We start from the raw sequence: 23,583 nt of genomic DNA on the forward strand, positions 1-23,583 counted from the left end.
TGTGACTATCATACTCTCCTCAACTCAAGAAATCGGATGTAATCACGACATGCTTTTTCAAATAGATTCATGCACAAATTCCATCCATCCTAGGCTTCAAAGATCAAGTAAGATCAAATAAGATTTCCCAACTAGAAAGCCGAAGATAAAGCATACACCCGTCAATTACATGATTCACAACACTTTAGCATGCAATACACCCCAAAAACATGCATAATGCATAAAAATCATTCACAATCCCCCCACACTTGAATGCTACATTGTCCTCAATGTATGCAAAGAAGAACATATAAAGTAAAGGGAAAGAAGACTCCCCCAAACTTGGCGTGATATCCATAGTGCATTCGGGTGGGTGGGTGGGTGTATTTTCCTTTGTAGGTGTGCTTCCTCATAAGCTCGAATGTGAATCCTATCTCCACGTTGCTCCTACAAAAAGAAAAAAAAAAAAAACAACAAAAAGAAAACAAAATACTCAATTCATAAAAATACATCGAAGGAAAGAATTGAGCGAACAAAACCCTCGATTTATTAAGAGAAAATAAAAAAACTAAAAACTCATTGGGTTGCCTCCCAACTAGCGCCTTTGTTTAAAGTCGTTGGCTCGACTTAGTCTTCTAACTACAACTCTGAAACAAAGAAATAAAATGTTAGAAAACTATACAAAAATAAAAAAACAAAAAGAATCCTAAATTAAATAACCAGTTGCCTCCCCGGCAACGGCGCCAAAACTTGATGTGTAAAAATCGAGTTCAATTATCAAGTGTATAATCACACAAGTTTAATTAATTAACTCTAATATTACAGCAATACTACAAGAATACAGTGTCGATTGTAATATTTCGAGTGTCGATCCACAGGGAAGGAATTGATTATTTAATTCTAAAACAAAGAAAAGACATACTAAAAGATGATTTGTTTTGTAGATTTTGATTTCTAAAAGTTGATGACAAAATACTACTGCAAGTTAACTAAGGAAGACTTTTCAAACAGGAAAAAGACGTCACTCCAAGTTGCTCACGAGGCTTGTATTATTCTACACCGATATTAAAAGCACATATTTGGGATTAACTAATCAACCTAATCGCGTGCACTGAACATGTCTACAACGTATAGTTCACAGTCAGCTGAACACTTGTTCCATGAACCAACTTTCAACGACATTTAATTCCTGCGGATGCGCGGGAACGAACGTCGTCTACTATAATCACTTACCTAATCCACTATCAATTTATCCCCTGAACAGTTCTAAATCGATAGCATACCAACAAACGATCAATCCTAAACTATGTTAAAGAGACGAAAGCAAAGGAATTAACATCACTACATCCATAGCCAAAAACATAGTGAATAAAATTAAGCACATTGTTGGACACAAACATATGAAATTAATGGTGTAAAAACATCCATACAAGCCTAGATTACAACTCGGAGCAACATAGAGAGCTTAGCCTAGAAACATGGTGAAATATGCAATGAAAACCGTAGGAAGCTTGCTCTCGTTGAGTGGAATTCGGGTTCTGAAACGGAGCGTCGGAATGATGACAGAAACTCTGAATTCGCCGCCACCTCAGTCAACCACTTTTCCTCAATTTTCCTCAATCATTAATTGCCCCTACCCCCTTCACGTCACCCTCCTCTTTTTCTTTCTTTTCCCTCATGTCACCAGCCGTCTCTCCCCTCCCTTTTTTCTCACCTGCTCCCCCCATAATAATGTCACATCACACTCTCTCTCTTCCCACCTTTTTCCAAAACCGTCCCATCCACTATTTCTCTCCATTCTTTTCTTCTGCCACAAAACTGCAATATTGCAGTTAGAATCAATGAACTACCCGGCCGGGTAGAATTTTACAACTGAAAAATCACCCGGCCGGGTGGCCAATTTCTAGGACTTGCTGGAATTTTCGCACAACCTTTTCACCATCCGAGCTTCATTCTTTGTTTCACCATTTATTCCTCTTCCTACACCACAAAACATACTTTTGCGAGCATCAAACTATATAAATCATGTAAAGTTAGAGGAATAAAAATGTACAATTTGATTCACATCAATATTTGGTCTTATGAAGTAAACTTCTTTGACCGGACTTGGTCCTCGGTCTTATGAAATAAACTTCTTTGACCGGACTCGTCTTTGGTCTTATGAAGTAAACTTCTTTGACCGGACTTGGTCCTCGGTCTTATGAAATAAACTTCTTTGACCGGACTCGTCTTTGGTCTTATGAAGTAAACTTCTTTGACCGGACTCGTCTTTGGTCTTATGAAGTAAATTTCTTTGACCGGACTAAGCTTGTGTCCTAATTTGGCGAGTTTTATCGCTCGGATCGGACTTTCCCTTGTCCTAATTTGGGGATCGGACTTTCCCTTGTCCTAATTCGGCGAGTTTTAGCGCGTGGATCGGACTTTCCCTTGTCCTAATTCGGCGAATTTTATCGCGTGGATCGGACTTTCCCTTTGTTGCAGTTCGTTTCAGACGAACTGCTTGTTTCTTAAGCTGAATTGTGGTCTTGTATCCTCCTTAGAAGCTTGGACTCACAATCGTTGGCTTATATATGTTCTAAAAAGGGGATCAGCCTTCGAAGAACAAGATACCTCAGTAACATTTGTAAGAGACGACACGCACATAGACAGACAAAACGCACATAGACAAACAAAACGCACATAGACAAACATGAAAAACAAGTAAAAAGCAAAGAAAGCACATACCCCTAGGACCGAACTAGACACAAGACTGACTGACCGGACTGTCTCTTACAAATGGAACTTCTTGAGGTTGGAAATGTGCCATGTTCGGGGTACTTGTTCTCCTGACATGTGAGTCAATTTGTAAGACCCTTTGCCGAGGACTTCTGACACCCGATATGGACCTTCCCATGTGGGTTCGAGTTTGCCCAGCTTTTCTGCTCGGCTTACTTCGTTGTTTCTCAAGACGAGATCTCCCACTTGAAATTGCAGCTTTTTCACCCTTTGGTTATAATACCGGGCTACTTGCTCCTTGTACTTGGCTGCTTTTATGCAGGCCAATTCTCTTCTTTCTTCGGCAAGATCTAGTTCGGCTCTCAGTCCGTCACCATTCATTTCTGAGGAGAAATTTAGAGTTCGGGGACTGGGTACGCCGATCTCAACCGGAATCACGGCGGGCGGGCGGCTTCTCAGGATTGAGACGTGGCCCCAATCGGTCTTGCACCGGAGTCCTTTGAATCCTTTCAAAAGGAGTTCGGCGAGGATGTCCCTGATCGCCAAAAGGAGTTCGGCGAGGATGTCCCTGATCGCCAAAAGGAGTTCGGCGAGGATGTCTCTGATCGCCAAAAGGAGTTCGGCGAGGATGTCCCTGATCGCTATGATCGGGCTTCCTCCTGTCTCCTCGGGATGAGCTGTCTAAAGACCGTTTGCGACGGTCTGCCTCATCGGCACGGGAGAACTGGTCCGCAATGTCCCACATCTCTTGAGCTGTTTGCGGACTGCATTCCACGAGCTTTCTGTAGAGAGCTCCGGGTAGGATTCCATTTTGGAATGCCGAAATGACAAGTAGATCATTGAGATCATCTACTTGTAGGCATTCCTTGTGGAATCTCGTCATAAAGTCGCTGATCTTTTCGTCGCGACTTTGACGTATAGAAAGCAGCTGAGCCGAAGTGATTCGGGCTTCCGCTTTCTGAAAGAACCTCCTGTGGAAAGCATCCATTAGATCTCGGTAAGATCTAATGCTGCCTTGGGGGAGGCTATCGAACCACCTTCTTGCGTTCCCGATAAGCAGCTCGGGAAACAGCTTGCACATATGGACCTCATTGAGACCTTGGTTCGCCATGTTATACTGATAGCGTCCCAGGAAGTCATGAGGATTCACTAACCCGTCATAAGTCATCGACGGAGTTCGGTAGTTCTGTGGCAAGGGAGTTCGGGTGATATCGTCCGAGAACGGAGTCTTCAATGCTCCGTACATGGCGAACCCGACATCTCTTCGGTATGGAGGAGATGGAGTTCTCCTGTGATTCCGGTACCGAGGAGGAACAGGAACATGTCGGGGTTGAGGATTCTTCTTCCTGGAAGACACGGCACTACTGCGGTAGTGACTTTCATGTCTGGATGAGGAGGGAGAATCCACCGTTTTCGTCTCCGGCTTTTGGCCCTTTTGCAGGAAAATTAAGAACTCTTCCTGCTTCTCGGCCAAAAACAACTTGACAGCCTCGTTCAAATCGGGCTGCTGGGAAGACTCGGTGCGATGAGTCTTTGAGCGGTTTGTTCCTTCTCCGTGAGAACTGGAAGTAGATTTCTCCCGAGGCTGTTTTCCAGACCTGCGGGCTGGACTAGCTTCCTCATGGTTATCACGGACGGAAGCACGGGTATTATGTGATCTGGTATGCATTTTTTTGGTGGAAGAGGATCAAAAACTCGCTTTTATCACAGATTTGGTTCTCTGTTTCCCACAGACGGCGCCAGTGATGGTTGGGCGAATTTTTGATGGTAGTAAATGCAGGTAAAAGAAAATATAGATCACGACACAAGGAATTACGTGGTTCGATTTACTGAGGTAAATCTACATCCACGGGAAGAAAGGAGGGCAAGATTGTATTGCTTGATCTGGTTTACAGCTTACAAATACAGACTTGCTATATGATATTTGATGTCTAGAGAGCTCTCCCTTTTAGTCTATCTGATCTAAGTTCTATTTATACATTGAACTAAGATCGTGGCTTGCATCACCACTAACTAGGTCGTGGCTTACATCACCACTAAGTAGGTCGTGGCTTACATCATCAGTAATTAGGTCGTGGATGTCGTGGAGGTCGTGAGATCCTGCATGGGTCCACTATCTCTTTGTTTGGTCCGCTATCCTGCATGAGATCCTGTATGAGTTGACACCACTATCCCAGTGATGGTTGGGCGAATTTTTGATGGTAGTAAATGCAGATAATGAATATAGATCACGACACAAGGAATTACGTGGTTCGATTTACTGAGGTAAATCTACGTCCACGGGAAGAAAGGAGGGCAAGATTGTATTGCTTGATCTGGTTTTCCAGCTTACAAATACAGACTTGCTATATGATATTTGATGTCTAGAGAGCTCCCCCATCTTCTATCTGATCTAAGTTCTATTTATACATTGAACTAAGATCGTGGCTTGCATCACCACTAACTAGGTCGTGGCTTACATCACCACTAAGTAGGTCGTGGCTTACATCATCAGTAATTAGGTCGTGGATGTCGTGGAGGTCGTGAGATCCTGCATGGGTCCACTATCTCTTTGTTTGGTCCGCTATCCTGCATGAGATCCTGTATGAGTTGACACCACTATCTCCCAGTTCGGTCGAATAATGAGACCGAACTGCTGAACTATTGCCGAGCAGCTTTTGCCAATCTGAGAGTAGAGCTTGATTGGTCGGCTTTTACCGAGCTGTAGGCTGGGGCCGAACTCTTTGGTAATGCCGAACTGATACTCTTCCTTGGGGACCGAACTGCTGAGCTATTGCCGAGCAGCTTTTGCCAATCTGAGAGTAGAGCTTGATTGGTCGGCTTTTACCGAGCTGTAGGCTGGGGCCGAACTCTTTGGTAATGCCGAACTGATACTCTTCTTTGGGCTTTGGGCTGATGGGCCGTCACTGCTATTGGGCTTGTTTAGTACGTACCCCATCAGCCATATTAATTACTATAATTAATGATATTATTTATGATCCTAAAAAAAACACAATCAATAATGTGATGTGAAATGAATTATTGCATGCGACGAAGCCAAGCTATGGTGGTGGGGGGCCTCGTGCGCAACTCTCGGTCCGAATATTTTTATACTAGTAGTATAATATTTTGTTAAAAATGAGATGGATGTCTATATTAGTACAATAAAAAAAATAATTTAGTAGGGATCATTCTAAATGGAAATAGATTAAACATGTAGTAGTATAAATTATTGATTTTAATATATGTATTTGGTACAACCACAAAGCAATAGATTTTATGATGATATGGAGAAGATGATCCTTACGTGTGGAGAATAGGCCATATGTATTTGTAAATTGGAATAGACTTATGAATAAATTATAAAAAAATTGAATTAAAGAAGTGGGTCTAGTAAAATTAAAGCTTGTGGGAGTCCCCTCCCCTTCCCAAATGCTAGACGTCCGATCCAGAGCCAACAGGGTTGGCCGGTTGGGTAAGTACTGCAAAAATATCCAGATCCAGTCAAGGCATTTAAGGCATGTAGATTAATATTGTGCCACGATTCCTCTATTTTTTCCCTCTTATTTTATTTAGAGAATTACACAAATGATCCATGAACTATGTGTTTTGCACGCAAATGATACCTAAACTTTAAAAATATTGTAGATAGTCTATGAACTAAGGTGTAATCACATTTTTGATACTTTTTCACTATTCATCACAATTTTGCACCAAAAATACCCCCAAGACATAAAGGACATTTTTGAACTTTCATATCTAGGTATTGGATTTGATATTTTCTTTATCTTTCTCTCTAGTACTAAATATGATATATTCTTATAGTTTGAGTACCTTTCATTTTTTCAATCACTTTATGTCATATCTTCTTTCTCTCTCTCTTTAAAAATTTTAGGAAGTAAAAAATTAAAATAAAAAATAGTGTAGAATTCTTAAATATATTAGTTATAAAAATTAAAATTATAAATTTAATTATAAAAATAAATTTTTGCAAAATTTAATTTTGATTGTGATTTGATTAATTTTTTAATATTAAATGTTAATTTTTTTAATTAAAACTAAATTCTTTATTTTTTAATTAATCATAATATTTAATATTAAAAAAAATTTGAATCGGAATCAAATTAAATTTAGCTAAAATTTATTTTGATAATTCAATTTACTTCATAGTGTATTTTTTTATTTTTATTTTTACTTCCTAAAATTTTTAGAGAAAGAGAGAGAAAGAAGATATGACATAAAGTGATTGAAAAAGTGAAGTAAATAATATCATTTTAGGTACTCAAACTATAAGAACATATCATATTTAGTACTCAGAGAAAGATAAAGAAAATATAAAATCCAATACCTAGACATGAAAGTCCAAATATGCTCTTCATGCCTTTGGGGGCATTTTAGGTGCAAAATTATGATGAATAGTGAAAAAGTATAAAAAAATGTGATTACACCTTAGTTTAGAGACTACCCATGATATTTTTAAAGTTTAGGCACCATTTGCGTGCAAAACACATAGTTGAGGGACTATTTGCATAGTTCACTCTTTTATTTAATGATAAATCCAAAACGATTAATTTAATGGTTAACACTACAAAATACTACATCAACTTTGCATGTCGGTAAAATTATCGACATCATTATTCCGTTGGTAATCACATAGAGATTGCAATGTTCAATTAGTAATGTCGTCGGTAAATAACCGTCTTTTATTTATAGATAGACCCACAATGATTAATCTAGTACTATGTGTTAGGGGTGCGTTAAAATAACAACACCTCTTAAAGTAACAACATACCACCATTCCTAGCCAATCATTTGTACACGTGGACGAATAATCAGCTGTCATGTGGCAATCATAAAAAAATGCTCAAGAGTAAATTTTCTCGGCCAGCAATATCCAATACGCTAGACAACAATTTTTTCTCGTCCAGCAATATCCAATACGCTAGACAACAATCTATATATTGCTATCTAGGGTTTATACTATTGTTGTGTAGCGTTTATAATATTGTTGGATACGTAGTGTCACAATGTCACTTTAAAAGGTGTTGTCATTTTCACAGAAACACTATGCGTTATGTACAAGTAGATATATAGAGGGAAGATGGACTTTAACAGAAGAAATTAACCGTATACACATCTTTAATTTGAATGACCTCCATCACAAAATCAAAAGCACAATCTTTAAGTAGACGTGGTAGCTTTTGTGGATTCTATATTTTGAAATGTTTTTGGTATAGAAGACATGATATAATCATCCAAATATTGATGTTTGTTTATATGCAAAAAGAAGGTATAGAATGAAATTGAAAGTCGGCAGAGTGAGAGAGGGTAGGCAAAGCATCATCGCATCGATCTTATCGGACGGGCCATGCATGATCTTGCAACTTCGGCCCTACTTGGATTTTCAATTGACCACTTTTACTTTCACCATCAATTAAACTAATTGCCCCCACTCAAACTCACTAATTATTACATTGTGGCTAGCCGTAAAAGGTAATTTTTGTAAATTTTAATTAAAATTAATAATCTCATTAACGTTTAAATTTATTTGTAATACTACCACTTTCAAATTTCTACTTATTCTATGAAGAGACTATTATTTGACCCAAATAAAGGGTGTAATTAGTACAGTAGTTAGTATGCTTTAGGTAAAGTAAAGGTTTTACCAAATCACTATTCACTAGTAAACAAATGATTTTTATTTGAACTGGAATGATGATAAGTGATGATTAAAAAATATAGTTATATATCGTTGTGTTCATAATTAAGTAGCAGTGCTTAATGTGGGATAATTAGTTAGTTAGTTTGGCATGCGTAATTGGCACAAATAGTAATTAGTGCTACTAATTCCCCGCAGTTAGTGTTGCATTTGCACTTGTACTGTGGGATTGATTGATTGATTATTCCCCTACGCTAAAGCGTAAAGTAAATTACTAGTGTTGATAAATTGGTTTGCCACCGCCACCACAACCACCTCAACTTTTTTCAATTTTTAAAGAATACAAAAGTATTGAGTTTTGATACACTTAGTTATAAGTTGAAATATTTACCCGCGCGGCGCGACTATGAAATATTGAAATATGAATGGTGGTCCTTCTCCTCTGCGGCCTACTATTATATTCCAACCTACTGTAACAAACTTTATAACATAATATTAAAAGTAAACATTATGTCCCTTCCATCCACAAAATTTAATATTATACAATGTTATTATATGTATATGTCCCCACTCCTCTTTCCTTCCCTCCTTCCATATATTTTATATTCATATAGTACTTACTATATATTAATCCTCTCTTCGCATTCAATTCACTCACTTCTTAGTTCAATATCCTCCATTCCAATCTTATTATATTAAATCAATATTCGTATTGTACATTGACATCAATTATGGCAGCAGTATACCCAAACATGCTCCAAGACAAACTCACCAACGAAATATTCTCCATTCTGGAGAACAAATTCCTCTTCGGCACCAACACTTTCACTAACAACGACAACGGAAAGGTGAGGATTCTGAGCATGGACGCCGGCGACGCGATCCTCGCTGCGAACGCCCTTGTCCATCTCCAGTCCATCCTCCGCGCCAAATCCGGCAACCCCTCCGCCCACATTGCCGACTTCTTCGACGTCGTGGCCGGCTCCGGCGCCGGCGGAGTCCTGGCGGCGCTCCTCTTCACCCGCGGCAAGGACGGCGCCCCCCTCATGACCGCCGACCAGTCCCTCACCTTCCTCCTCGACCACCACCGCACCTTCACCCCCCGCCGCCGCCAGCTATTCGGGCGGAGGAGCGCCTCCAAGCTGCTGAAGAAGGTGTTCGGCGATTTGACTCTGAAGGACACGCTAAGAAAAGGGGTGCTGATCCCCTGCTACGACCTGAAGAGCGGGGCGCCGTTCCTGTTCTCGCGCGCGGACGCGCTGGAGATGGACGGCTGCGATTTCCGGATCGCGGGGCTGTGCGAGGCCACGCTGGCGGACGCGGCGGTGGAGCTGAAGTCGGTGGACGGGAGGAGCAGGATAGCGGCGGTGGGGGGGAGGGTCGGGATGAGCAATCCGACGGCGGCGGCGATCACGCACGTGCTCAACAATAAGCACGAGTTCCCGCTCTGCGCCTCCATCCAGGATCTGCTGGTGGTGTCGCTGGGCGGGGCGGCTGACGTGGCGGCGCAGGGGTTTTCCGAGATGGTGGATCAGGCGGTGTCGATGGCGTTTGGGGAGGAGAGGAGGAGTAATTATGTGAGGATTCAGGGAGTGGTGAATGGGGAGAAGAAGAGGGCGGTGGCGGAGAGGATTTTGGGGGAGAAGAATGTGGAGTCGGTGTTGTTTAAAGGGAAGAAAATGGTGGAGGCGACGAATATGGAGAGGATGGAGATGTTGGGAGGGGAGCTGATTAAAGAGCAGGAGAGGAGGAAGAATGCTATTTTGCCGACGGTGCTGCTCAGTTCGCCAAGATCTTCATCGGCTTCTACACTATCATCCAATTAGATTATTATTACTCCATTATTCTTTTTTTTTTTTTGGCTTGGACAAGTGTTTGTTTGTACGTAGAGACTGCCAGTCGGTAGACATCCGAGTTCGTGCAGAGGTGGGTCCCATCGCCGAGTGTTTGATTTATGTCCACATCTGTATATGTAGGTATCTCTCGTGTCGTGTGTGTGGCTGTGTCTCTGCTGACTCTTCTTCACTAGCTATATCTGTGTATCAGTATCACTTGATCAATTGATCCTGGAAGAAATATATATATAATTCTGCTGGTTGAATTCACTTCTCGTCTTTGAATAGACCTTCCAACTACATGTAATATTATTCTCTACAATCATAAATATATGCATCACCTTGATTTCGGTCCATATTAATCAAGCAGAAGAGTATTTAGACATTGTATGTTTGAAATGACACCAACACCCACCCAAGCAAAAGTGGTGCTGCTCTCCTGGGATTGAGCTTCAAAATCCAAAACATGTAACTTGTAGTTGTTGTAAATATCCTTTCATCAACGGTTTCATACACCCCATTGACTCGTTGAGAAGAGCTTGGAACAACCGGCATATGAGTATATGAGGTTGACCTTGACAAAAGCAGAAACACAACCTTTTACTTTCTCTAACGGCAGTGGTCGTGTTTCCGCAACACCAATCGTCTTTTTAAACTAATATTCTCTCATTCTTTGGATTGGCGAAGCTTGGTTGAGGCCAAACTAGAAAGTCTTGCTCAGCCAATGTTAACAGGGTATTTATTAGAGCATCTCCAACGGGAATTTACCTTTCTTTTCTAAGGGAGAGGTATTTAGGAATGTATTATACATTTTCTCATTTTAAAAGTAAAATCTTCTAACTATCATATTTGTCTTCTTTTCATGAAAAACCATTCTCAAAAGAGGAAGTATTTGACAAGGTATACACTTTTATGTTTTAGAATGCATTTTGTACTATTATATTATTTTTTTAAAAAATAATTTACCTTTTTATACACATTTTCTCTTTGGAATGTGTTACTTTTTAGAAGGTATATTTCACCTTTTTAAAAAAATAAATACATGATATACCATTTCTATATACATTTCCTCCTTTGAGATGCTCTTAGTATTGCTATTGTTGGAAGCAATTGTTGGTATTGGAGGTAAAAAAGACTACAATAAAGAGATTTATGGGAATTGTGAGGAAAAAAATAGAGGAGCTCTTAGTATTGCTATTGTTGGAAGCAATTGTTGGTATTGGAGGTAAAAAAGACTACAATAAAGAGATTTATGGGAATTGTGAGGAAAAAAATAGAGGATGAGTAATAGAAACTAGAGATATATACGTCAATCCTTTGGGTTGTTGGATGCAGCACCAATGTCGAAAGAATTAGGAGCATTAGAAGTTGAAGTGATTATTAATTACGTCAACAATAAAGCTGTAAAAAAGATATATATATATATATATATATAGGATTGTGTTCAAATCCTTTTCACCTATTAAATCCAATCTCCTTCTTAATCTCATCCGTGGATTTGTAGTGATCTAATGGTTTAAATCTTTTGCTGAAATTATTTAATTTCCTTAATTTTTAACATGTAAAGGGCATAATAGTGATTAAAAATTGGAGTTAGTTATGGAATGCTCCATGATTTCAGCCGGGGAGGATTTGTGCAGTTTATCCTAATATTTTATGCAAATTTCGCTGAATTCTTCTTCCATTAGTCCGGGTTAAATTAGTTGTGTTTTGTTAATCTTAGATTTGCCAATTTCATATGTTATCTGATAGGTTTCGGTGTGCTTTTTTAGCTTCTATTTATCTGAAAGTGGTCCTTTCTTTGCAAATTAAAATTCCACGCCTCAGCAGTTTGTTGTATGAGTTGTTTCAATCTTGAATGTTTAGTTTTCAATTGTAAGTTTTCTTTTTGAAGAATTTGGTTCTGACAATTTTAGGTGAAGACGGTTTCGTGTGAGAAGTTAGTGTGCATGTTCTTTTTCTTACTCAAAATTGTAGATTTGTTTTTGTACCGATGACTTCTTCTCAGTGCGTTTATGGCTATTTAGGAATTTTTTTCGTCTGTATTTCGCGGTTATTCCCTTTTCTAATTGTGTTAGATTTGAGTAGTTTTGTGGATTTGGATTAGAGGTGATAAAGAGTCCAAAGATGCTTGTTTTTCATATTATCATGTTATTCTGGTATTGCTTTCTTTGTGTGCTATGTTGTGTTGATGATTCTATAATAATGCCGAATTTGTTAGCTACTTAGCTTTATTTACGTGCGTGGGCTTGGGGTCCTTATTTTGGTCCAATCCTACCCGTCGATTTGTTTCAGGCTACTGTTATATTCCAGTTTTGTGGATTTAGATGGAGAGGTTATAGAGTATCAGAGAATACACATAATGTACATATTTTGTAATATAATGGTTGTTTTAGGTTCTATAATGCATCAATTGTGATCTATAATGTACATTTTTCATGACCAGTTTAATTTAAGTTTTGCCATGTTTTATTGTTCGCCGCACGTTTCTTGTTTTCCCAAAGAGTTTAGCAATCCTTGGGGCTAGATGTAGTATGTACTAATTGACAAAATCATTACCAAAGTCCACGAGTTTCAGTTATTAAACAAGGGTTTAGATATCATCGCGGCTAGGGAGTAGTTTTGACTGATATACATAATGTACATATTATACTAAATAATGGATGTTTTAGGTTCAGTAATGGTCGAGACATGAGCTGTAATATATATGTTTGCTGAGCCGTTTTTATTTTCGTTTTTGTAAAGTGGTTATGTTGTATGCAATAGTGAAGGCAAGAAGAAGTCGAACGAGGATGACCAATTGAATGCACGAGTTTCACTCATTCATCTAGGGTTCAGATATCATCTCGGCTAGGGAGTAGTTTTTACCGATACACATAATGTACATATATTACTTTTTCAGTAATGGAGGATTTATGATCTGTAATGTAAATGTTTGCTTAGCACGTTTCATGTATTACCCGAGGGTTTAGCAATCCTAGGGGCCAGGGTGTAGTATGTATTAAGTTACAAAACAATCGCCAAAGTCCACGTGTTTCAATAATTCATCTAGGGTTTATATATCATCTCTGGTAGGGAAGTAGTTTTTACTGATACACATAATGTACATATATTACTCTATAATGATTATTTTAGTTTATGTAATGGACCATTTATGATATATAATGTAAATGTTAGCTGAGACGTTTTTTTGTGATTTTATACAGTGGTGGTTGTACCCATGTACACAAGCAGTCAATTAATGCATAATACTTAGTAAATAATGTATAATACTTGATAAATAGTGTACAGAAGTAATGAAATAATGCACACAAGCAGTCAAATAATGCACAAAGGAATATTGCATTCACTCATCCACCTATGTACACAAGCAGTCAAATAATGCATAATGCATGATAAATATTGTATAATCCTTGATAAATAATGTACACAAATAATCAAATAATGCACAAAACAATATTACATTCACCCATTCACCTATGTGCACAACAGTAAAAAAAAGCATAATATTTGATACATAATAGATAGTACTAGTTTAATAATGTATAGATTCATTCAAATAATGCACAAAACAATATTATACATGCAAATTGAGGAGTTCTGGTTGGCACCTATTCACCCTTGTACACAAAATTCACATAATGCCTTATACTTGATAAATAATGTATAATACTTAATAAATAGTGTACATAACACAAGCAGTTCAATAATGCCTAATATATGATGAATAATGTATACTATTAGATAAATAATGTACAGATTCAATCAAATAATGCTCAGATGAATATTGCATTCACTCAATCACTCATGTACACACGCAGTCAAATAATGGATAATACATGATAAATAATGTGTAATCATTAATTAATAATGTACACAAACAATCAAATAATGCACAAAAGAATATTACATTCACCCATCCACCAATTTACAAAACCCAATACAGATTTCCAAAAAGGTGAGAACCGTAACTTGAGCTAGAAAACCAGGAAATCTCATTTAAATTTCATCACTAACATACAAAATTACATAAATCAAATCACGATCATAGCTATACTGGCGATTGTACAATACTGATGATTCATTCAGGTAACTTAATTCCATGAGATCATATACACCATCAAGAATATCAGGATTTGCTGGTATCGGAGTTTCTGAACTCACTTTCAGTACCTACACAAGGAAAATTGTTAATGAAAGCCACAAGGTAACAGTTCAAGAAAAAACAATAATGGAAACCAAAATTTTGCACCCTTTTCCCTCAGGCGATGTTATCACTGAATCATTACCAGTAGCCTGAAGAACTGTCCCCAGCTCCCAGTTACCATCAGGAAGCTGAACCCACGACTGAATTTTCTGTAATATAAACTCACAATTCAAAGATGATCACCTCATTAAAATTACAAGTATGATGTTCATATAAAGCTCTTTCCTACATAAAGTTATAGGAACAACATTAACAATGACAACACAAGCATGCTGTAGCATACAAGATATGAATACATGTAACCACTTAACCATCCAATTAATGCAATGACATTATCAAATAATGAAGATATTATAACAAGTAATGAAAAAAACACATTTACAACGGATACAACATAATGCAATTACATTTTCAAATAATGGATTCCCATCAGCAAATAATGCAATCACATAATGTAATAATTCACTCACAACACAAGCATCCTGTAGCATACAAGATATATATACATGTACCTATTAACCATCCAAATAATGCATTCACATAAACAAATAATGAAGCTATTATAACAAGTAATGCAAAAACAGATTTACGACAGGAACCAACAAAATGCAATCACATTTTCACATAATTCAATCACATCATCAAATAATGCAATCACATAGTGTAATAATTCACTTACAACACAAGCATGCTGCAGCATACAAGATATATATATACATGTACCAATTAACCATCCAAATAATGCATTGACATAATAAAATAATGAAGCTATTATAACAAGTAATGCAAAAACAGATTTAAAACAGGCACCAACATAAAGCAATCACATTTTCAAATAATTCAAACACATCAGCAAATAATGCACTCATATAGGTGAATAATGCAGTTATAACAAAAGCATGCTGCGACATACATGATATGTATATACATGTAACCACCTAACCAACCACAATAATGCACTCACATATTCAAATAATGTAGGCATATTTTACAAATAATGAAGAGATCCTATCTTGCAATGAACAAACACACTTTCAATTTAATTAATCACAATCTAAGACCACAGCAACAACATTAACAATGTACTCATATAGGAAACAAAATGCACCCACATACTAAAACAATGCATAGACCATGTGAATAAATGAATATACAAACATGCTTTCGTTATCTGCCAATTGAAATCACATATGCCCAAACTGCATTCACATGCTAAAATAATGTAATTATTTTGTCAAATAATGCAGATTTAATATCGAGTAATGCTGGAACAAGCCAACATTGACTGATTTTACAATCCAAACATCCAAGGCAATTACAGTTGAACGCGAAACACAAAAGCTCACCATCTTGCTGGGTTTGCTGCGAATTGCTTGGCCGTCCTCTTTTCGGCATTATAAGATCTGCGTCTGAATACAACCAAACAACAGGGATTTAGATTGTAATATCAAATCCGGTCGAATGGTGGTAATCGGGTTAATTGTGGTGTGGGTGTTGTGTTCCTATAGATTATTGGAGAAAGGGTTATTGAAACTCGAAAATGCCGAAGCAGTTGAATACCAATCGGAAAAACCCTACCTCTACTTAGAACGCGGCGGAGTAATGTTCGGAACCGACCACGAGAATACAAATCCACTGAAAAACCTGTGTAATCGTCGCCAAAAAAGTCCACGGCGGCTAGGGTTTTGCAAGTCCGATGGATTTTGAGATGGATAGTGGAGAGATTAGTGGAGTAAATGCGGTTTGTGAAGAATGAGGCGGCAGATTGTAATCAGCGGGTGTATCCCGCTAAATTCGCGACCCCTCGTGTTCTCCAAAATGTCATACTATACAATTACTAATTCACCCCCGTAATGAACGAAATAGTCTAAATAATGAACTTCGGGGTGCTTAATTACTACTCAAATCCTGGTCGTTCATCTCCTTAATCCAATGACCCTAATCGAATTGGAACTTAAATCTAATGATACAAAAGGACATTAGCATGACCCTATATATATATATATATATATATATATATATATAGGGTTTTGATCTATGAAAACTAGATTTAAATACAGAAACGCAGAACAATATCATAATTAAGCAGTTTTTAGGTCATGGTTAGTGTATTTTTAGGTCATATTAACCAAGTATGACCTAAAATGATCTTAACATGACATTAAACTCAAATATTCTAATATGACCTAAAACTGCTTAATTATGACCTTCCGTGTTTTTGGTTAATTATTGACCATTAGATCATCTAATCCTAGGGCTGAGATTTGGGCTGCATTTCTGGATTTAAACACATACTTATTTTGATCATCTCCCTATATATATATATATATATATATATATATATATAAATTACGTGAGATAGAGTGACACAAGAAATATAACTGCGAAGGCCAAAAAAGCATTTGAGGTAATCTCGAATGAAGAGGAGAATTAAGTGGGATACGAACAAATTTTAATTCAAAGAAAAATAAATTTTGTTGATATAATGCAGTCTTTATGTGTATAATATACTAGAGAGATAAAATTAATAGTATGATAAACTGAAATCCAATCATATGATTACTCAAATTTGTGTATAATGTATGATTAAATAGTTATTAAAATGCAAAAAATAGAAGGAAAAAAAAACTAAGCTTCCTTTATAATCAATCCTGCCTTATCATTTACTATGATTCAATTGTTACATTCATTCTATAAATTAAACGAATGTCAAGTTGTAGCAAAAATACTACTATAATTTAGTTAATAAGATAGCATAGATTACTTTCAGCACAGTTTGTGTTATTTGGGTCAATGGCGGCTGTCTTTCCATTACTCAGAAACTCAGCATGTCGTATTTTTAGGTTGCCCTCCTCATCCCTATAAGTACATATTATACAACAGCTTTAGCAAACTGTACGGCCATAACATATCGACGCAATGTAGAGATTCTTCGACCACTTCTCCTGTAAATCAAAATGCAAGTCAGTTCATACCCTTCATTAAACCAAGCTTAATCCAATTCTAAGATAAAGTTAGTACCTTTACATGGGTGCTTGGGAATGCAGATGTACGATGAGTCTCGTCCATCATTTTGCGTCTGGGTTGTATTCCTTCACTCGGATAAAGAAAATCAAGTTCAACCACCAGAGAACAAATCAGCCATTAGTATTTATGTCACGTAACAACCAAACATCCATTTTCTGATATTTCAGCTAGGGTTGTATTGGCTTATTGTGTGGAAATGATTGATAAAGATGAGTTATTCATCCACAGTAATGTGCATAAATCAAAAGGTAGGAAATTGCCCATATGGTCCAGGGCTTACAAATTCATCACAATTCACAGGGAGGGGTTGGGGGAGGTAAAGTTCATTTTATACCTATTCCCACTACCTTAAAAAATGACATTGTCGTAATAGTTGGATGCAAAGAATAAGATAGTTTGTAGATGCGAATTAACGATAGAAGTGTTCGAACGAATTATAGCACCCTTACTATAAATAGAGCATTGGAATTCTGAATAAATTTTAAACAAAATATTAAGTTAGCTTATAGTGAAAATGGAAAGATGCTTTTACCTGTTCAGAATACCCAGAATTTCTGGACATCACGACACCCCAGCGGCTGCCAGTAGTTGTCATAGACGTGACATGGAATCCTTCTTTCCACTTCTTATTGATCCACTTGAATGGAAAGGATTCACTAACTTTATATGATTGTTGGGTATAAGGTGTTCCTGAAGGATAGACGAGTTAAGAGGAATAAGATCAATCTTAGCTAAGGATATGATGAAGATAGAACCTCACCATAAGTAAAATTTTCAGAGAATTCGTAAAAAATTTAACAATGAAGGAAAACACAAGGGGGTGGTGAACTGTGAAATTGAGAGATATACATGATACAACAGCCAGATAAGAGCTTACCTTTTGACATAACCACCAGAGAACTTCCATTAGCTGCACCAGATATAGAACTGATGTAATAGTTTTTTTCCCATTGTTCCATGATCCAATCCTGCAGAGAACAAAGAAAATATTATTGCATGGGCATGTACGACTAGCTAGAATGGAGAAACATCAATAAAATAAAACACAATAATGAGGTTTTCTACCTTATGAAGAAAAACTTCTGAAAGCTCATATACCTGTGAAGTAAACCCTGTTGCAGCATCCATGATCAAGGCCCACAGACTTGATGCTGAAGCCACACAGCTAATATATAAGCCATCTTCATTACCCTTCTCTACATGTTGATGGAGTCTTGAATCCGCAACATTGTAGTGGTATCTACACGAAGGATAATTTCACAAAAACTATAGTGAGAGGTATGTGCAATAAAATTTGAAACACAATCCATGTCAATTGAAACGATGCATGATGAATTCATTATTTACAGAGAGAAAATTCAACAAATTCACAATAAGTTATCATAGTATTCAAAAATAAATTATCAAAATATTGAGTCATAATTGCAGGTTTATCCATGCTGAACACAGTAAAGAGTAAAGAACACCAGCACAATCACAAATATACCTATCTGCATATGTGCATTTGTATGACATACAACAAGCCTAGAGTAGAATGTACTGTATTTACAAATAAATATTGGAGAATTTAAAATGCAAGCACCAATTGCCCAAATAAATATTCAATATCAGCAGTCACCTCTGTTACATTGGGTGTCGTGCATTGTACACTGAGATCCACTGAGTGGCAGGACTACCCAGTCGTACTTTCTTCTTTGGTTGCTCATCCTCTTCCAAGTTAATGAGTAACCTGCCACACTTTTGCCCAACCTGTGCGAACGACATAATAATAAAGATAAATAGATACATAGCAAACTAAAATATGTATATCCATAGCAAACTAAAATGTGTATTCATAACAAAAATGTTAAGTTCGTCTAGCGGGAATCTTTTGTGCTTAATGAGAAGTGAGAGTCTTCAAGGCAGCATCATTCATTATGCGATGGTTCCAATTTCAAAATAAGTCAATTAACATGTTATATTTCAGCACACTAAACTTGGTCAAACAAACTGATTTGTCATGCTACCTTAAGAGCTCCATCTATCCTTATCGGTCTCAACGATGTGCATGGTTCAATCAGACTATCAAAAAGGGAGATCAGCTTGGAATAATTTGGCTCTTCATCAAACTTCATATTAGTAACAGCCTAAAGGAACTGTTTAAATGGAGCAGGGCAGAAGCAACACATCAGTTCTGGAGAGGTCGCCATTTTCTTTTTAGAGACTAGGAAACTCTACTTATCACCCTGCCACATCACCATCAAATAAGGGGTAGGGTCAGCCAAATCTGATAAGAAAATCGTCAGAGTTAACTAAGTGTTAGTGTCAGTCACCTGATACCCTTGCCATGGCAACCTTCCCTTTATAAGAAATATCAGGGTGTATGCCTGTGACTCAAGATCATCCCTCCTACTTCCTGTACGGCCCAAGTGTGCATGCACACTTGCATACCTTATAGTGCCCCTGTGGATAGATAACTAGAGTTTATTGGTCTGAACCAAGCCAGTATAGCAACAAATTCACATAAACTCCACTGACCTAAATATATCCAGCCTCAGATCATACTCAACATGCTGACCAGATGAAGCATCTTTCCACCTGGAAGCTGCAAGACAAATTTGTTCAGAATAACAGAAGATATTGTACAAGAAGGTGGAACTTGGAAGTGGGAAAAATAGCAGCAAGAACATAAATACTAAGGACAAACAAGAAATGGTGTGTATTCATTCAATGTTTCATGCTATCAACTAATTAATACTCCCTCCGTCCCACTCTAAGTGGAGCATTTCTTATTCAACACGAGATTTTATGCAATGTTGTTTTATGAGTTAAGTGGAGAGAGAATAAAGTAGAAAGAGTGATGTTTCTATTTTAAGAAATGGGTCATTTAGAGTGGGATATCCCAAAAAGGGAAAATGTATCACTTAGAGTGGGACAGAGGGAGTATAAGGTAGCAAAGGAACATACAACAAACAGATCATGAATTTATCATACCCAAACCAAGATCAATAAGATACAACTTTTTCTCCTCTGCTGTTCCAGGCTGACCGAGTAAAAAGTTCTCTGGCTTCACATCACCATGCACAAATCTAGATTACCGGCAGAAATAATGGAGATTGAATTAATGGCAGTATTTTAGTCAATAGAAGAAATTAAAAAACAAACACCTCCATTTTCTAGACAATGGTGGTCAGAAAACGAAGAAATAATTTGGAAGTGTTTGGTAGGTTTTACCCCTTCATGTGGAGCTTTTCAAGAATTGATATAGCCTCAACTGCTATGCTCGCTGCCATACTTGGCGACATCCTGTTTCAGGTGCTCAAGGTCAAAGGCAACGTGAACATAATATAGGATTAAATGGAGCATAGATCACAGAGAAAGAGAGAGAGAGAGATGATCTTACGACTGGCCCAAAGAATTCCAAACATCCCAAAGACTAGGCCCAAGTATGTCCATGACCTGAAACAATATTCATTAGAAACAAGATAGAAATTTTGAAGCCGAATGAATAATATCAAAACCCACCAGAATGTAGAAATCTCCTTGGCGGCCCTTGTAGTGAACCAATGGAACCCCATAACATCCATTCAGGGAGCTTACAGAAAAATTACACAGCAATTATGAAAAATGAACATCCATAAAAAGAAGGAAAGAAAAAAAAAGAGAGAGCAAGAAAGAGATTTGGCGAACATTTCAAAGTAGGAATAAAAAACTTACTTGTAGACCTGCCATTCATAAGGAGGGCCGTAATTGCAACCCTTGCTATTTCGGTGTTCAAACTTCAATGCTACCTACAGAAAGAAAAAAAAATTATTAGACAGCGTCAACATCGATTTGGTAATAAGTTTTAGCTATTGTCCGTGCTAGATGATACCTCAATAGCATCAGGTCCCATTCTTTCACTGCCACCAGTTACCCTTCGACCAACATAAACTTGGCCGAATCCACCCTTACCTAATTTTCTTTCTGTCCTATACATTGGTGAGTTGCCAACTTGGACCTGCATCAAATAACATTGGACTAACTAACCAGAAAATAAAATGCAATTCGAAAATGGTTGAGATGCAATGTGAATGGTGCCTGCAATCTCAATAAGTTGAATGAGCCCCCAATATTCCCAGAGGAAATGCAGAAATGAGAAGAATAGGCAAGGAATTACCCTGTCAGGGACTGGAGTGGAACTTGGTTCTTCTTCAACTCCCATTACTTTATCAGCACTTCCACCTTCCATGGGGATTTCCTTATTTGCCACACCCTCTATTTTATTACAAGCCAGATCCCCTGCCCCAACACCAGCTTGAGGAAGAATCTCACGAGGTGGATTTGGGTCCAAATCTATCAACCTAACCCCTCTGCCTCTAGCTACACCAGCTGCATTCCCTCTTCCCCTCCTTCTGGTTCTATTCTGAGCAGGAGCAAGAAAATTTTCTTCTTGATTAGCAGGTTGAGAGGCAGGCTGGAGATCACCAAGCCGTTTTGATCTCCGTGCTCTGCTACGCAATTCTGGCATCGTCACCCATGCAAATCAGCTCCTGCTCACTTCCCACCTTCCGTGCAACCTTCAGAGAGGTAAAAGGCCAAGTCTTTAGCCAACATATCATGACTGGAATTCCAAGTTATAATCAAAATGAGCAAAAATTCTAAACGACAGAAAATTTTCCCCTATAGCTGAATAATAGATCCTACTTTTTTAGAACTATTTAAAGTTATATATCCGCACAATAGCCAGTGGAACTTGTTTGTATGGATTCAGGAGTTCCCCATAGTAGAAGCAAAATGCAGCTCAATCATCGCATAGATAGGATAGGAAACAGAGAAAGTAGGCATCCAATCCATAGATACTGAACATTATTTATACCTTTTGGCGACGGAGCAAGTAAAAATCATGGTGCAAAAACGTTCTAAAACAACAACAGAGACATAAATAGCCAAGTAATCCCAGGATTATCAACTAAGCTTAAGGAAACCATAATATTCGGAGAGAGAGAAAAACACCAAATCAGTCATATCACCGCAAGTTAACGATAATGAAGGAATATTAAACAGTTCGCTATCATCGTACATTGAAATGAAAATAAATATAATCAGTAATAAAAGCAGGCACAGATGTACCTCAGAACCAGCAAAAACTGGAGGATCGGAGATAAAATACGGGAAATCGACTACAAAATCAATTTATTAAACGATTAAAACCAGATCTTCAGCAGAAATACCCAGGTCGTATGTTTTGGCTACAAAGTAATTATCCTTTTCAAATGAAAAAAAGAAGAAGATATAGATGTATTGTTAAGAATCTGAAGAATTAAAGAGTGAAGGATGGGCGTGGATATCGAAGAAAGAAAAATTAGGGAAAATCGTTGTGTATTGTAATGTATCGGTGTATAGATTTTCTATGGCTGTCCTGTCCAGCTTATCTCTCTCCCTACACACAACATCTACTGCTTGTCAGCCTCCTCTTCTCTCTCTCTCTCTCTCTCTCTCAATATATATATGTATATATATATGGTGTGAGTTGTGTAGGGTATTCGAGTGCAAAACGCTGAGGTCAGTGTTGAGTGCTTCAATTTTGTCTACTTGCTGCATATCTATGGTATCTATCAAAGTTGAAAAGGAATTGGCTGTGCTTTTCTGGAAATAGCTTGTTTATTGCTCATTGCTTGATCAAAGATGCATCCACAAGTCTAGTTATTGTTTACTTTTATTCTTGAATTTGTCACACAAACTCTATTTTAGCAATATGGATATCTTTCAAGTCTATCCCATAGTTTACTTGATTTACTGATAAAACTGTGCCATGGTAGACAACGAATAGATAAGTCTTTGGGCTTTGGAAATCGACCACTTAATTGCTTATTCTAGATTGCTAAAATTTAAACAAGACTAAAGAAAGATTGTGTATTCTGGATAATTATGGAAAATATACAGACAGAATACATTAGATCATCTCTAATTATTTGTTTGTACCCTTGACAATACACCCGAGAGAGGAATCTGTTGATGGTAGTATGGAAAAAAGTGGAGGTGTGCTGAGGCTCTCATCCCTGCTCAAGAAAGACAGTAGGGAGTCGGGGCAGACCGCTACCAAGCAACAGCACCTAGGCTTAATTGCGCGACTCATGTGGCAAATAAGGGTATATACTCCTCCCATTAAGCTTGTTAGTTTATGGCGTAAGCATTAATTGTGAATTGAAGAAGCTGAACAC

At 37.6% G+C, this 23,583-nt stretch overlaps 1 protein-coding gene, 1 long non-coding RNA gene and 1 pseudogene across 2 annotated transcripts; 1 reads left to right on the forward strand and 2 right to left on the reverse strand.

The window, feature by feature from the left end:
* Positions 1-8,952: 8,952 nt before the first annotated feature.
* On the forward strand, positions 8,953-10,437 carry LOC121797219 (patatin-like protein 3). Its single transcript, XM_042195975.1, has one exon. The coding sequence runs from the start codon at positions 9,064-9,066 to the stop codon at positions 10,156-10,158; it is 1,095 nt and encodes a 364-aa protein (XP_042051909.1). The 5' UTR covers positions 8,953-9,063; the 3' UTR covers positions 10,159-10,437.
* A 3,806-nt stretch (positions 10,438-14,243) lies between these two features.
* LOC121796436 lies at positions 14,244-15,964 on the reverse strand. Its single transcript, XR_006049760.1, has 3 exons — positions 15,721-15,964; positions 14,420-14,523; positions 14,244-14,340 (listed from the first exon to the last, which is right to left on the reverse strand). It is a non-coding gene; the product is annotated as an uncharacterized LOC121796436 (long non-coding RNA).
* A 1,022-nt stretch (positions 15,965-16,986) lies between these two features.
* Positions 16,987-23,506, reverse strand: LOC121794374 (annotated as a pseudogene).
* Positions 23,507-23,583: the final 77 nt, after the last annotated feature.

Source organism: Salvia splendens, chromosome 3 (assembly GCF_004379255.2).
Source record: "Salvia splendens isolate huo1 chromosome 3, SspV2, whole genome shotgun sequence".
NCBI lineage: Eukaryota > Viridiplantae > Streptophyta > Magnoliopsida > Lamiales > Lamiaceae > Salvia > Salvia splendens.